The 13,661-nt window shown below is 47.2% G+C and overlaps 1 protein-coding gene across 1 annotated transcript; it reads left to right on the forward strand.

Moving 5' to 3' along the window:
* Positions 1-1,279: 1,279 nt before the first annotated feature.
* On the forward strand, positions 1,280-13,348 carry LOC131724844 (zinc finger protein 771-like). Its single transcript, XM_059017775.1, has 2 exons — positions 1,280-2,144; positions 12,312-13,348. Exons 1-2 carry the CDS (start codon positions 1,625-1,627, stop codon positions 13,172-13,174), a joined length of 1,383 nt encoding a protein of 460 aa, XP_058873758.1. The 5' UTR covers positions 1,280-1,624; the 3' UTR covers positions 13,175-13,348.
* Positions 13,349-13,661: the final 313 nt, after the last annotated feature.

Genomic DNA, 13,661 nt, shown 5'->3' on the forward strand with positions numbered 1-13,661 from the left:
GGACACTGCTGCTGTACCCTTGAGCAAGGTACTTTACCTAGATTGCTCCAGTAAAAACCCAACTGTATAAATGGGGAATTGTGTGTAAAAATAACGTGATATCTTGTAACAATTGTAAGTCACCCTGGATAAGGGGGTCTACTAAGAAATATATAATATGTTAAGGTAACATTATTCAGCAGCTTTCATTCCACTTTATGACTCTATAGGGTGATGGGAAAACTTTTGTATAGAATATTTTATTTATTATTATTATTATTATTATTATTTTTCAGAGCTCGGAGCCTTGGACAATCTTATCGTGTCAGAGGACTCAACCTTGAAGGAAATGCAGCCCCTCTCTGAACTGTATAAATGGGTAATTGTATGTAAAATAATGTGACATCTGTATAATGTGAAATAATGTATAATGTGATATCTTGTAACAATTGTAAGTCGCCCTGGATAAGGGTGTCTGCTAAGAAATATATATATATATATATATATATATATATATATATATATATATATATATATAATATCCATTCCTGGTTATTTTGAATGTTCTTATTAATTCTAGTTTCTGTAGATTTGGGTCTGGAGTATAGTGTTTCAATCAGTTCCTGTATTTATTTTTTTTAGAGCAGATAATTGGAGTACTTGTGTTTTGCTGTGTGGCTGTGTGGTCCAGTGGTTAAAGAAAAGGGCTTGTAACCAGGAGGTCCCCGGTTCAAATCCCACCTCAGCCACTGACTCACTGTGTGACCCTGAGTAAGTCACTTAACCTCCTTGTGCTCCGTCTTTCGGGTGAGACGTAGTTGTAAGTGACTCTGCAGCTGATGCATATTATTATTATTATTTATTTCTTAGCAGACGCCCTTATCCAGGGCGACTTACAATTGTTACAAGACATCACATTATTTTTACATACAATTCCCCATTTATACAGTTGGGTTTTTACTGGAGCAATCTAGGTAAAGTACCTTGCTCAAGGGTACAGCAGCAGTGCCCCCCACCTGGGATTGAACCCACGACCCTCCAGTCAAGAGTCCAGAGCCCTGACCACTACGCCACACTGCTGCCCATAGTTCACACACCCTAGTCTCTGTAAGTCGCCTTGGATAAGGGCGTCTGCTAAATAAACAAATAATAATAATAATAATAATAATAATAATAATAATAATAATAATAATAATAATAATAAACGTTAGTTTGAGTTAAATAGTTTAAACGAGTACTGGAGGTGCGTCGCTAGGGGGCGGCAGTCAGCGACTTGCGACCGAGTTCTTAAACGGAAACAGGAAATACGTTTAGCGTGTAAACACAAAGCAGACCCCGTCTCTGAAAAAAAAAAATGGAGGAGTTATAAGGATTTTATTTCTTTCTGTTAATTTCAAATTAAACTCCGTGAAGCCGAAAGGTAAAAACTGTAGACTCGGGCACGGATACCGAGTTCTTTACCTAATTAATAATAATTTAACAAAAAAATATTAGTGGACTATGAAGTTGTGATTGCACACCCACGCCGTGTTATATTACAAGTTTACATGCGAGGAAGGGACACGCACACACACAAAAAAAACGACATAAAACGAATTCAAACCACCAAATTAAAATAATATTCTGTGTGTTACAAAAAACGGAAATGGATTTCAGCGTGTCCGTGTCGTGCTTTCACGACGAGCTCGCCTCTACTGTCGAGCGCGCACTCAAGGCGGCCGTGGACACCGTCTTGTGCGAAATCACAAAAACCGTGGGGGGCAGGTTTGCCGAAAAAGAGAAAGAGAACGAAAAGCTGAAGCTGAGGCTGGAAATGTCGGAGCGGGAGCTGAGAGCCGTGAGGGAGTGCATGAAGACCTTGCAAGACGTGATCGCGCAGTCCAGCGCCGGGGCGAGCAACGACAGACCTCCGCAGGACTGCCAGCTTCACACCCCCAACGACAGCCTCGCTTTCCGGTTACCGGGCACCGAAAAAGGGTTTGTAACCGAGGAGGACCGGGCGAGCGCTCAGCTCACCCCAAAATCCAGGCATCGGGATTGTAATCCGAGCACGGCTCGGTCCGGACCGGCGAACCGGGACGATGTTAACCCGAGATTCTTACCGGTGGAGGCGTTTGAGCACATCGAGGATGCCTGGGCACCGGAATGGGGAGAGGGAGTTAACGGTACGTTTTTACTGTTGTTAAATACTTTCTCCTGTTCGGTGTGTCTTATTCTTGAATATACAGCGCTTTCTGATGACTCTGTTGTGAAAGGCGCTATATAAAAACGAATTCTAACTAAGCCTTATAGAATTCTCCCATAGTGTAATAAATCGCAGTGACAGCAAAACTTAGGGAAGCATTGTAAAGCACAGAGAGGTGTGGTAAAGCATAGGGAAGCATTGTAAAGCACAGAGAGGTCTGGTAAAGCACAGGGAAGCATTGTAAAGCACAGAGAGGTCTGGTAAAGCATAGGGAAGCATTGTAAAGCACAGAGAGGTGTGGTAAAGCATAGGGAAGCATTGTAAAGCACAGAGAGGTCTGGTAAAGCATAGGGAAGCATTGTAAAGCACAGAGAGGTCTGGTAAAGCATAGGGAAGCATTGTAAAGCACAGAGAGGTCTGGTAAAGCATAGGGAAGCATTGTAAAGCACAGAGAGGTCTGGTAAAGCATAGGGAAGCATTGTAAAGCACAGAGAGGTCTGGTAAAGCACAGAGAAGCATTGTAAAGCACAGAGAGGTCTGGTAAAGCATAGGGAAGCATTGTAAAGCACAGAGAGGTCTGGTAAAGCACAGAGAAGCATTGTAAAGCACAGAGAGGTCTAGTAAAGCATAGAGAAGCATTGTAAAGCACAGAGAGGTCTGGTAAAGCATAGGGAAGCATTGTAAAGCACAGAGAGGTCTGGTAAAGCATAGGGAAGCATTGTAAAGCACAGATAGGTGTGGTAAAGCATAGGGAAGCATTGTAAAGCACTGAGAGGTGTGGTAAAGCATAGGGAAGCATTGTAAAGCACAGAGAGGTCTGGTAAAGCATAGGGAAGCATTGTAAAGCACTGAGAGGTGTGGTAAAGCATAGGGAAGCATTGTAAAGCACAGAGAGGTGTGGTAAAGCATAGGGAGGCATTGTAAAGCACAGAGAGGTCTGGTAAAGCATAGGGAAGCATTGTAAAGCACAGAGAGGTCTGGTAAAGCATAGGGAAGCATTGTAAAGCACAGAGAGGTCTGGTAAAGCATAGGGAAGCATTGTAAAGCACAGAGAGGTCTGGTAAAGCATAGGGAAGCATTGTAAAGCACAGAGAGGTCTGGTAAAGCACAGAGAAGCATTGTAAAGCACAGAGAGGTGTGGTAAAGCATAGGGAAGCATTGTAAAGCACAGAGAGGTCTGGTAAAGCATAGGGAAGCATTGTAAAGCACAGAGAGGTCTGGTAAAGCATAGGGAAGCATTGTAAAGCACAGAGAGGTCTGGTAAAGCATAGGGAAGCATTGTAAAGCACAGAGAGGTCTGGTAAAGCATAGGGAAGCATTGTAAAGCACAGAGAGGTCTGGTAAAGCACAGAGAAGCATTGTAAAGCACAGAGAGGTGTGGTAAAGCATAGGGAAGCATTGTAAAGCACAGAGAGGTCTGGTAAAGCATAGGGAAGCATTGTAAAGCACAGAGAGGTCTAGTAAAGCATAGAGAAGCATTGTAAAGCACAGAGAGGTCTGGTAAAGCATAGGGAAGCATTGTAAAGCACAGAGAGGTCTGGTAAAGCATAGGGAAGCATTGTAAAGCACAGATAGGTGTGGTAAAGCATAGGGAAGCATTGTAAAGCACTGAGAGGTGTGGTAAAGCATAGGGAAGCATTGTAAAGCACAGAGAGGTCTGGTAAAGCATAGGGAAGCATTGTAAAGCACTGAGAGGTGTGGTAAAGCATAGGGAAGCATTGTAAAGCACAGAGAGGTGTGGTAAAGCATAGGGAGGCATTGTAAAGCACAGAGAGGTCTGGTAAAGCATAGGGAAGCATTGTAAAGCACAGAGAGGTCTGGTAAAGCATAGGGAAGCATTGTAAAGCACAGAGAGGTCTGGTAAAGCATAGGGAAGCATTGTAAAGCACAGAGAGGTCTGGTAAAGCATAGGGAAGCATTGTAAAGCACAGAGAGGTCTGGTAAAGCATAGGGAAGCATTGTAAAGCACAGAGAGGTCTGGTAAAGCATAGGGAAGCATTGTAAAGCACAGAGAGGTCTGGTAAAGCATAGGGAAGCATTGTAAAGCACAGAGAGGTCTGGTAAAGCATAGGGAAGCATTGTAAAGCACAGAGAGGTCTGGTAAAGCATAGGGAAGCCTTGTAAAGCACAGAGAGGTGTAGTATGAGTTTAATCAGACACACCTGAGCTTGATAGCTAGACACACTGGGGGCTGATCACAGTAAAACCTGGACTGGATCACACTGCTGTGCAATAGGAGTCTGATTCCCATCGCTGTAATAGAGATCTTGTTTGTGAAATACGGTACGCGAGTCGCCCTCTAGTGGAATAATGAAGTCACATCGATCCCTGACCACAGAGACAGAAGGGGGAGCTGTTTACTGAAGGTATATTTACACCATCGTTCTCAAGGGACTTCAGCATCAGGACTGACACACACATGCTTTTTTTTTTTGATTGATCGGCTCCGCACACAATCAGGGCTTCATCTGCGGCTGCAGTACGGTTCTGGAGAAAAGTCTCGCATCTCCTAGACTTCTAGCATCGAGGCAATTTAAAAAATAAACAACGTGAACATCATTGAGATCTTTTTTTATTTAACAGCATGTAATCTTAGAAAACGACAAAATTACATTACAGAAGTCTATCGGAAGCCATAATAGTAGTACAGTAGTATTTGTAAGATTGCAAAACGCCACATTGTGTAATTCAATGTTAATTGTGTTTATAGCTAAGGGGGTCACACAGTCGGGAGCGCAGGGGTCCCCGAGGGTCTCCCCTGGTAAAGGCACGGCTGTGTGGTGTGCAGGGGGAGTCGCACAGTCAGGGGAGCGCAGGGGTCCCCGAGGGTCTCCCCTGGTAAAGGCATTGCTGTGTGGTGTGCAGGGGGGGAGTCACACAGTCAGGGGAGCGCAGGGGTCCCCGAGGGTCTCTCCTGGTAAAGGCATGGCTGTGTGGTGTGCAGGGGGGGAGTCACAGTCAGGGGAGCGCAGGGGTCCCTGAGGGTCTCCCCTGGTAAAGGCATGGCTGTGTAGTGTGCAGGGGGGGAGTCACACAGTCAGGGGAGCGCAGGCGTCCCCAAGGGTCTCTTCTGGTAAAGGCACGGCTGCGTGGGGTGCAGGGGGAGTCACACAGTCAGGGGAGCGCAGGCGTCCCCAAGGGTCTCTCCTGGTAAAGGCACGGCTGCGTGGGGTGCAGGGGGAGTCACACAGTCAGGGGAGCGCAGGCGTCCCCAAGGGTCTCTCCTGGTAAAGGCACGGCTGCGTGGGGTGCAGGGGGAGTCGCACAGTCAGGGGAGCGCAGGTTCCTTGCTGTGCCAAGGTCTTTGCTGGGTGCCCAGTTAGCCTAGAGCGGACACCTGCACATCTGCACCTTGTCCTGCAGGGGGTGCTAGCTCACATCCGCTCTCTGGGTGTGAAGAGGCAACTGGCTTGGGGATCAGAGAACGTCTTCAAGGATCCCAGTGATTCAGCCTCAACAACATGACTAGACAGCCCATCCCAGCCCCTCCTGTCTCTATGTGTGAAGAAGTGTCTCTTCCCTCGGTCTCCTCACTTCATATCCACACTGTGTGTCTCTGTGTGAAGACGTGTGTCTTCCCTTGATCTCCACGCTGTGTGTCTCTGTATGTGAAGAAGTGTCTCTTCCCTCGGTCTCCTCACTTCATCTCCACACTGTGTGTCTCTCTGTGTGAAGACGTGTCTCTTCCCTTGATCTCCACGCTGTGTGTCTCTGTGTGTGAAGACGTGTGTCTTCCCTTGATCTCCACGCTGTGTGTCTCTGTGTGTGAAGAAGTGTCTCTTCCCTCGGTCTCCTCACTTCATCTCCACACTGTGTGTCTCTGTGTGTGAAGACGTGTCTCTTCCCTTGATCTCCACACTGTGTGTCTCTGTGTGTGAAGACGTGTCTCTTCCCTTGATCTCCACACTGTGTGTCTCTGTGTGTGAAGACGTGTTTCTTCCCTCGGTCTCCTCACTTCATCTCCACACTGTGTGTCTCTGTGTGTGAAGACGTGTCTCTTCCCTTGATCTCCACACTGTGTGTCTCTGTGTGTGAAGACGTGTCTCTTCCCTCGGTCTCCTCACTTCATCTCCACACTGTGTGTCTCTGTGTGTGAAGACGTGTCTCTTCCCTTGATCTCCTCACTTCATCTCCACACTGTGTGTCTCTGTGTGTGAAGACGTGTCTCTTCCCTCGGTCTCCTCACTTCATCTCCATGCTGTGTGTTTCTGCTTCTGGTTCCTGCGCTTCAAGTATTGGTTCGGGTTAACTATATCAACTCCTTTTTAAGATGAAACCAGTATAAAAGTTCTGTCATTCAAAAAGGAACTCCTTTAGTGAGAATTCAAGAGAACAGGACAGAAACAAAGGACGTGTATTTTAATAAACGAGACTTTAAAGTCTTAAAGTACTTTAAGAACTGTAAGCCCACCTCTTGGGGAAAACAACAACGTGTGAGATTACAGCCGACGCAGCTTTGGGCTCAAACGCTCCCCTTTGTATGACAATCCAGCCGATCTAATATTTCTCTCGCTTGGCTCCTGTCGCTCCGGTGCAGAAACCCGGGTCGCTTCTCAGTGTTTAACGTGTTTCTCACGGACTTAAACTGTTACCCCTGTAAACACATTTAACACGAAAGCTTAAATCCTTAGAAAAAAAGAAACACACACACCAGTGGCCTTACTGTCAATGGCAGCCAACGGGTGACTGCGAATTTCGCGGCTTCTTAAAATGTCTCCAGCGCGTTTTATTTGAAGATGAAATGTTGGGCTTCGGATCGGTTCCCTAACGGCTTGCGTTCTGTCTCCCGACGCACAGGTGCAGAACAGAAGCCGCTGTATCCCGAGAAGGACAAGGAGGACGTCTCGGAAGGGGGAGGGGCCTGCGTGAAAGAGGAGGAGCCGGAATCTCTCGACGGGAGCTCCCAGGAGCAGGAGCTGTTTGTCTGCTCTGACTGCGGGAAGCCCTTCAGGGCCCTGAGCTCCTTGAAGAAGCACCTCCTGATTCACTCGGGGGAGAAAGCTCACCGCTGCGTTCAGTGCGGGAAGACCTTCCGCCTGGCGGAGACCCTCAAGAAGCACGTCCGCACGCACACGGGAGAGAAGCCCTACCCCTGCCTGCACTGCGGGAAGAGCTTCGGGCTGGTGGGCACGCTGCGAGACCACCAGCGCATTCACACGGGAGAGAAGCCCTACAGCTGCGCGCACTGCGGGAAGAGCTTCGGCCGGCTGGGCTCTCTGAAGAACCACCAGCGCATTCACACGGGAGAGAAGCCGTACGCCTGCACGGACTGCGACAGGAGCTTCAAGTACTTATCCAGCCTGAGGCACCACCAGCAGCTGCACCTGGCCGCAGCAACGCTGCACTGAGCCGACCAGCGTCGGGGGGGGGGGGGGGGGGAGTAATCTGAGCGCGTGTAATCCGATTACAAAAGTAATCCGATTACAAAAGTAATCCGATTTCAGTTGTTCAGTTATTTGTAACTATTTGGTGCTTTCTTTTTCTGACAAAATGTGTTAACTGTTGAGGAGTAACTGTTGTAGGAATTTCTTTAACTGTAAGTAGAAAAGCGCTCTGAGTGGAGTGCAGGGTGCCCCCTACAGCCTGGAGGTCGCCGGTTCGAGTCTAGACTATTCCACTCCCGACTGTGGACGGGAGCTCCCAGGGGGTGGAGCACAATTGGCCGAGCGTCGGCCGGGGGGGAGGGTTTAGGTCGGCCAGGGTGTCCTCGGCTCACCGCGCACCAGCGCCCCCTGTGGTCTGACCGGGCTCCTGCGGGCTTGCCTGTAAGCTGCCCAGAGCTGCGTTGTCCTCCGACGCTGTAGCTCTGAGGCGGCTGCGCGGTGATTCTGCAGCGTGTAATGAAGCAGTACAGGCGAGGGAACAGCGGTTTTTTGTGCTTTGAATAAAGACTTCAAAAAGACTTTTGTCATTGTTTTACAGGCTATAGCTCTGGTCAAAAGATTTGCATCCTCATCTATATAGAATTAACTCCTCAGCTTCACAGAGGCCAATGAAAGCTGCTGAATAACGTTCCCTTGTTAACATATTGAATTCCACCCCCTCTATATAGAATGAACTCCCTCAGCTTCATAGAGTCCAGTGAAAGCTGCTGAATAATGTTCCCTTGTTAACATATTGAATTCCACCCCCTCTATATAGAATGAACTCCCTCAGCTTCATAGAGTCCAATGAAAGCTGCTGAATAATGTTCCCTTGTTAACATATTGAATTCCACCCCCTCTATATAGAATGAACTCCCTCAGCTTCATAGAGTCCAGTGAAAGCTGCTGAATAATGTTCCCTTGTTAACATATTGAATTCCACCCCCTCTATATAGAATGAACTCCCTCAGCTTCATAGAGTCCAATGAAAGCTGCTGAATAATGTTCCCTTGTTAACATATTGAATTCCACCCCCTCTATATAGAATGAACTCCCTCAGCTTCATAGAGTCCAATGAAAGCTGCTGAATAATGTTCCCTTGTTAACATATTGAATTCCACCCCCTCTATATAGAATGAACTCCCTCAGCTTCATAGAGTCCAATGAAAGCTGCTGAATAATGTTCCCTCGTTAACATATTGAATTCCACACCCTCTATATAGAATGAACTCCCTCAGCTTCATAGAGTCCAATGAAAGCTGCTGAATAATGTTCCCTTGTTAACATATTGAATTCCACCCCCTCTATATAGAATGAACTCCCTCAGCTTCATAGAGTCCAATGAAAGCTGCTGAATAATGTTCCCTTGTTAACATATTGAATTCCACCCCCTCTATATAGAATGAACTCCCTCAGCTTCATAGAGTCCAATGAAAGCTGCTGAATAATGTTCCCTCGTTAACATATTGAATTCCACACCCTCTATATAGAATGAACTCCCTCAGCTTCATAGAGTCCAATGAAAGCTGCTGAATAATGTTCCCTTGTTAACATATTGAATTCCACCCCCTCTATATAGAATGAACTCCCTCAGCTTCATAGAGTCCAGTGAAAGCTGCTGAATAATGTTCCCTTGTTAACATATTGAATTCCACCCCCTCTATATAGAATGAACTCCCTCAGCTTCATAGAGTCCAATGAAAGCTGCTGAATAATGTTCCCTTGTTAACATATTGAATTCCACCCCCTCTATATAGAATGAACTCCCTCAGCTTCATAGAGTCCAATGAAAGCTGCTGAATAATGTTCCCTTGTTAACATATTGAATTCCACCCCCTCTATATAGAATGAACTCCCTCAGCTTCATAGAGTCCAATGAAAGCTGCTGAATAATGTTCCCTTGTTAACATATTGAATTCCACCCCCTCTATATAGAATGAACTCCCTCAGCTTCATAGAGTCCAATGAAAGCTGCTGAATAATGTTCCCTTGTTAACATATTGAATTCCACCCCCTCTATATAGAATGAACTCCCTCAGCTTCATAGAGTCCAATGAAAGCTGCTGAATAATGTTCCCTTGTTAACATATTGAATTCCACCCCCTCTATATAGAATGAACTCCCTCAGCTTCATAGAGTCCAATGAAAGCTGCTGAATAATGTTCCCTTGTTAACATATTGAATTCCACCCCCTCTATATAGAATGAACTCCCTCAGCTTCATAGAGTCCAATGAAAGCTGCTGAATAATGTTCCCTTGTTAACATATTGAATTCCACCCCCTCTATATAGAATGAACTCCCTCAGCTTCATAGAGTCCAATGAAAGCTGCTGAATAATGTTCCCTTGTTAACATATTGAATTCCACACCCTCTATATAGAATGAACTCCCTCAGCTTCATAGTCCAGTGAAAGCTGCTGAATAATGTTCCCTTGTTAACATATTGAATTCCACCCCTCTATATAGAATGAACTCCCTCAGCTTCATAGAGTCCAGTGAAAGCTGCTGAATAATGTTCCCTTGTAATTACACACCGCTTTGTAGTTTTCCCACATACTTTGCGAGAAACTTAAATTGAAAAAATGTGGCGTTTTGCAATCTAACAAATACTACTGTACTACTATTATGGCTTCCGATAGACTTCTGTAATGTAATTTTGTCGTTTTCTATGATTACATGCTGTTAAATAAAAAAAGATCTCAATGATGTTCACGTTGTTTATTTTTTAAATTGTCTCGATGCTAGAAGTCTAGGAGATGCGAGACTTTTCTCCAGAAGCGTACTGCAGCCGCAGATGAAGCCCTGATTGTGTGCGGAGCCGATCAATCAAAAAAAAAAAGCATGTGTGTGTCAGTCCTGATGCTGAAGTCCCTTGAGAACGATGGTGTAAATATACCTTCAGTAAACAGCTCCCCCTTCTGTCTCTGTGGTCAGGGATCGATGTGACTTCATTATTCCACTAGAGGGCGACTCGCGTACCGTATTTCACAAACAAGATCTCTGTTACAGCGATGGGAATCAGACTCCTATTGCACAGCAGTGTGATCCAGTCCAGGTTTTACTGTGATCAGCCCCCAGTGTGTCTAGCTATCAAGCTCAGGTGTGTCTGATTATTAAACTCCCAGTGAAAACAGGACTGGATCACACTGCTGTGCAGCGGGAGTCTCGTTTCTATCCCTGTGTTCTCTCACAATATGATTTTAAATGAAGTTAAAATGTACTGGCTGTGGGATCATATGTGTTTAAAGTGGGTTACCAGCGTTTGATTTAAAAACGCTGCACGTTCGCGTGCAGTCTGGGACGCCTTGTCACCTGTAGAGGTTTTTTGTACATTGACATGTCTATGTATTCTAGCAATCTCACCCTCTTCATCCCAAAGGCTTGATCTCAAAGTCTTTGTGCAGATTTGAAAGAGCGATTTGAGTGGATCCGAGTCTGTGTTAACTCCTACAGTAAATTCAAAGCAGAGTGTACACGTTTCATCGCTGGATGGAGTTTCTTATTGCTCATCCACATCACAGCACTCATACAGGCTGCGTTGCCAGGTATCATTGTAGAGGGTCGGTTATCTTTTAGGAGGCTGTGTGGTCCAGTGGTTAAAGAAAAGGGCTTGTAACCAGGAGGTCCCCGGTTCAAATCCCACCTCAGCCACTGACTCATTGTGTGACCCTGAGCAAGTCAATTAACCTCCTTGTGCTCCGTCTTTCGGGTGAGACGTAGTTGTAAGTGACTCTGCAGCTGATGCATAGTTCACACACCCTAGTCTCTGTAAGTCGCCTTGGATAAAGGCGTCCGCTAAATAAACAAATAATAATTTTTCTCTTTGTGACAGACAGTAACTCGTTCTGTTGCAGGAGCAAAGAAAGAAACACGATTTCAAATGATTGTTACCTATCTTTATTATTATTAATATTATTATTATTATTATTATTATTATTATTATTTCATTATTATTTATTATTATTTATTATTAAGTGTTTGCAATCCCTAAAGGAGCTTGACAAACCCTATCACCTGATACAGGTGTGTCTGAAATGATCAAAAACAATCTGAATAGACACTACAGCTCCCAGCATGCCTCTGCACTGGCCGGATCAGAGAGGGATTCTGGGAGCTGTAGTTCTTTATACACAGGCAGCTGTCGGAGAGAGAGAGAGCTCGATTTGAAGCGTTTAAAATCTCTGAAGGAGCTGAAAGATACACAGAAATACATTACATAACAACATAAGAAAGGTAACAGGGCTCCAGTATTGAGTTAGCACGATCTCCACCTGGCAGTTAGAATTTGCCAGGCAAGCTCACAAATACAGAGAAAAAATAAAGTCCCAAATCACTCACAATTAGCGCCACAAAGAAACTAACTATCTAACTAACTCAGGGACTGTATAATCTTAACACAGCCTCTCTAGACTTGCAAATGCACACTGCAGAGATACTTTCATAGATGAGGCTTGGTGGATCAGCGGTTAGAGAAAGGGGCTCGATACCAGGAGGTTCAAATCCCGGCTGAGCCTCCGACTCCCTGTGTGTGTGTGTGTGTGACCCTGAGCGAGTCACTTCACCTCCTTGTGCGTCAAACAAACGAGCTTGAGACGTCAAACAAACGAGCTCCTATTGGAAGTGACTCTGCAGCAGCAGCAGCAGCAGTTGTTGATTATTCAGAGTTCACTCCCCTGGTCTCTGGAAGTCGCTTTGGAGAAAAGCGTCTGCCAAATGATGATAATAGATCCTTCCGACTCTAACGTCTCTCTCTCTGTCTCACGCTCTGACTCTCTTTCACGCAGACTCCCAGGAGAGCGGCACTGGCTGTGAGTCCGCTCCTCCGCAGCTCTCGGATCCCGGGAGACTTCACGCCATGAAAGAGGAGGACCTGGAGGACGCGGCCGCCAGCATCTCTGAAATCGGGCTGGTGCAGATCGTGGATGGAGAAGAGGAGGCTCGGCAGCTGGAGTGGGTCGCTGAGGAGGAGGGTTACCCGGGAGACCGCCGCTTCCAGGACGGTCCCTCTCTCCGGGACGGGGGTGGGCCGGGAGGGGCTGGGGGGCATCGCTGCGTCGACTGCGGGAAGCACTTGAGCTCGGCCCGCACTCTCCGGAGCCACCGGCAGATCCACACGGGCGAGAAGCCTCACGCCTGTCCGACGTGCGGGAAAACCTTCCGTCGCTCCGACAAGCTCCGGCAGCACCAGCGGGTCCACTCCGGAGAGAAGCCGTACCGCTGCCCGACCTGCGGGCGCCGCTTCTCCCAGTCCAACGGCTTGAAGATACACCAGAGCACGCACCCGGGGCCCTACCCCTGCCCAGCCTGCGGGGAGCACTTCGACCGCTGGGAGGACTTTAAAACCCACAGCCATGGCGGGGGCAGAGGCAGCGGGATCGGAGCACAGCGGCACGCCTGCGGGGACTGTGGGAAGAGCTTCCGGCAAGCCCGCGACCTGCAGGCCCATCGGACCCTCCACACCGGAGCCAGCCCCCACCGCTGCCCTGAGTGCGGGAAGTGCTTCGGACAGGCCAGGACTCTGGCGGTCCACCAGCGCATTCACACGGGGGAGAAGCCCTACCGCTGCACGCTCTGCGGGAAGAGCTTCAGGCATCTGAGCGGACACCTGCAGCACCTGAGGACCCACAGGACCCCCGAAGCTGTGTAGGCATCTGAGCAGACACCTGCTCACCTCAGGACCCACAAGATCCCTGAAGCTGTTTAGGCATCTGATGACCCACAAGACCCCTGAATCTGTTTAGGCATCTGAGCGGACACCTGCAGCAGCTGAGGACCCACAAGACTGCCGAAGCTGTTTAGGCATCTAAGCGGACACCTGCAGCACCTAAGGACCCACAAGACCCCTGAAGCTGTTTAGGCATCTGAGCGGGCACCTGAGGACCCACAAGACCCCTGAAGCTGTTTAGGCATCTGAGCGGACACCTGCAGCAGCTGAGGACCCACAAGACTGCCAAAGCTGTTTAGGCATCTAAGCGGACACCTGCAGCACCTGAGGACCCACAAATCCTGGAGCAACAGGAGAGTCTGCAGCTAGGGGCAAAAGATTAGCATCGCCCTCTAGAATTTATATATATATATATGAGAACATAATTTAGATATTTTATTCAACATTGTGTAATTGAAGAAACTCCATC

Source organism: Acipenser ruthenus, chromosome 57 (assembly GCF_902713425.1).
Source record: "Acipenser ruthenus chromosome 57, fAciRut3.2 maternal haplotype, whole genome shotgun sequence".
NCBI lineage: Eukaryota > Metazoa > Chordata > Actinopteri > Acipenseriformes > Acipenseridae > Acipenser > Acipenser ruthenus.

What these genes read in the sequence shown, in the direction of transcription:
- LOC131724844 (XM_059017775.1), top strand. Translation starts at nt 1,625, where the DNA reads ATGGATTTCAGCGTGTCCGTGTCGTGCTTTCACGACGAGCTCGCCTCT. An exon ending in ATGGGGAGAGGGAGTTAACG is followed by an intron (nt 2,145 to 12,311) that starts GTACGTTTTTAC and finishes TCTTTCACGCAG; the next exon opens with ACTCCCAGGAGAGCGGCACT.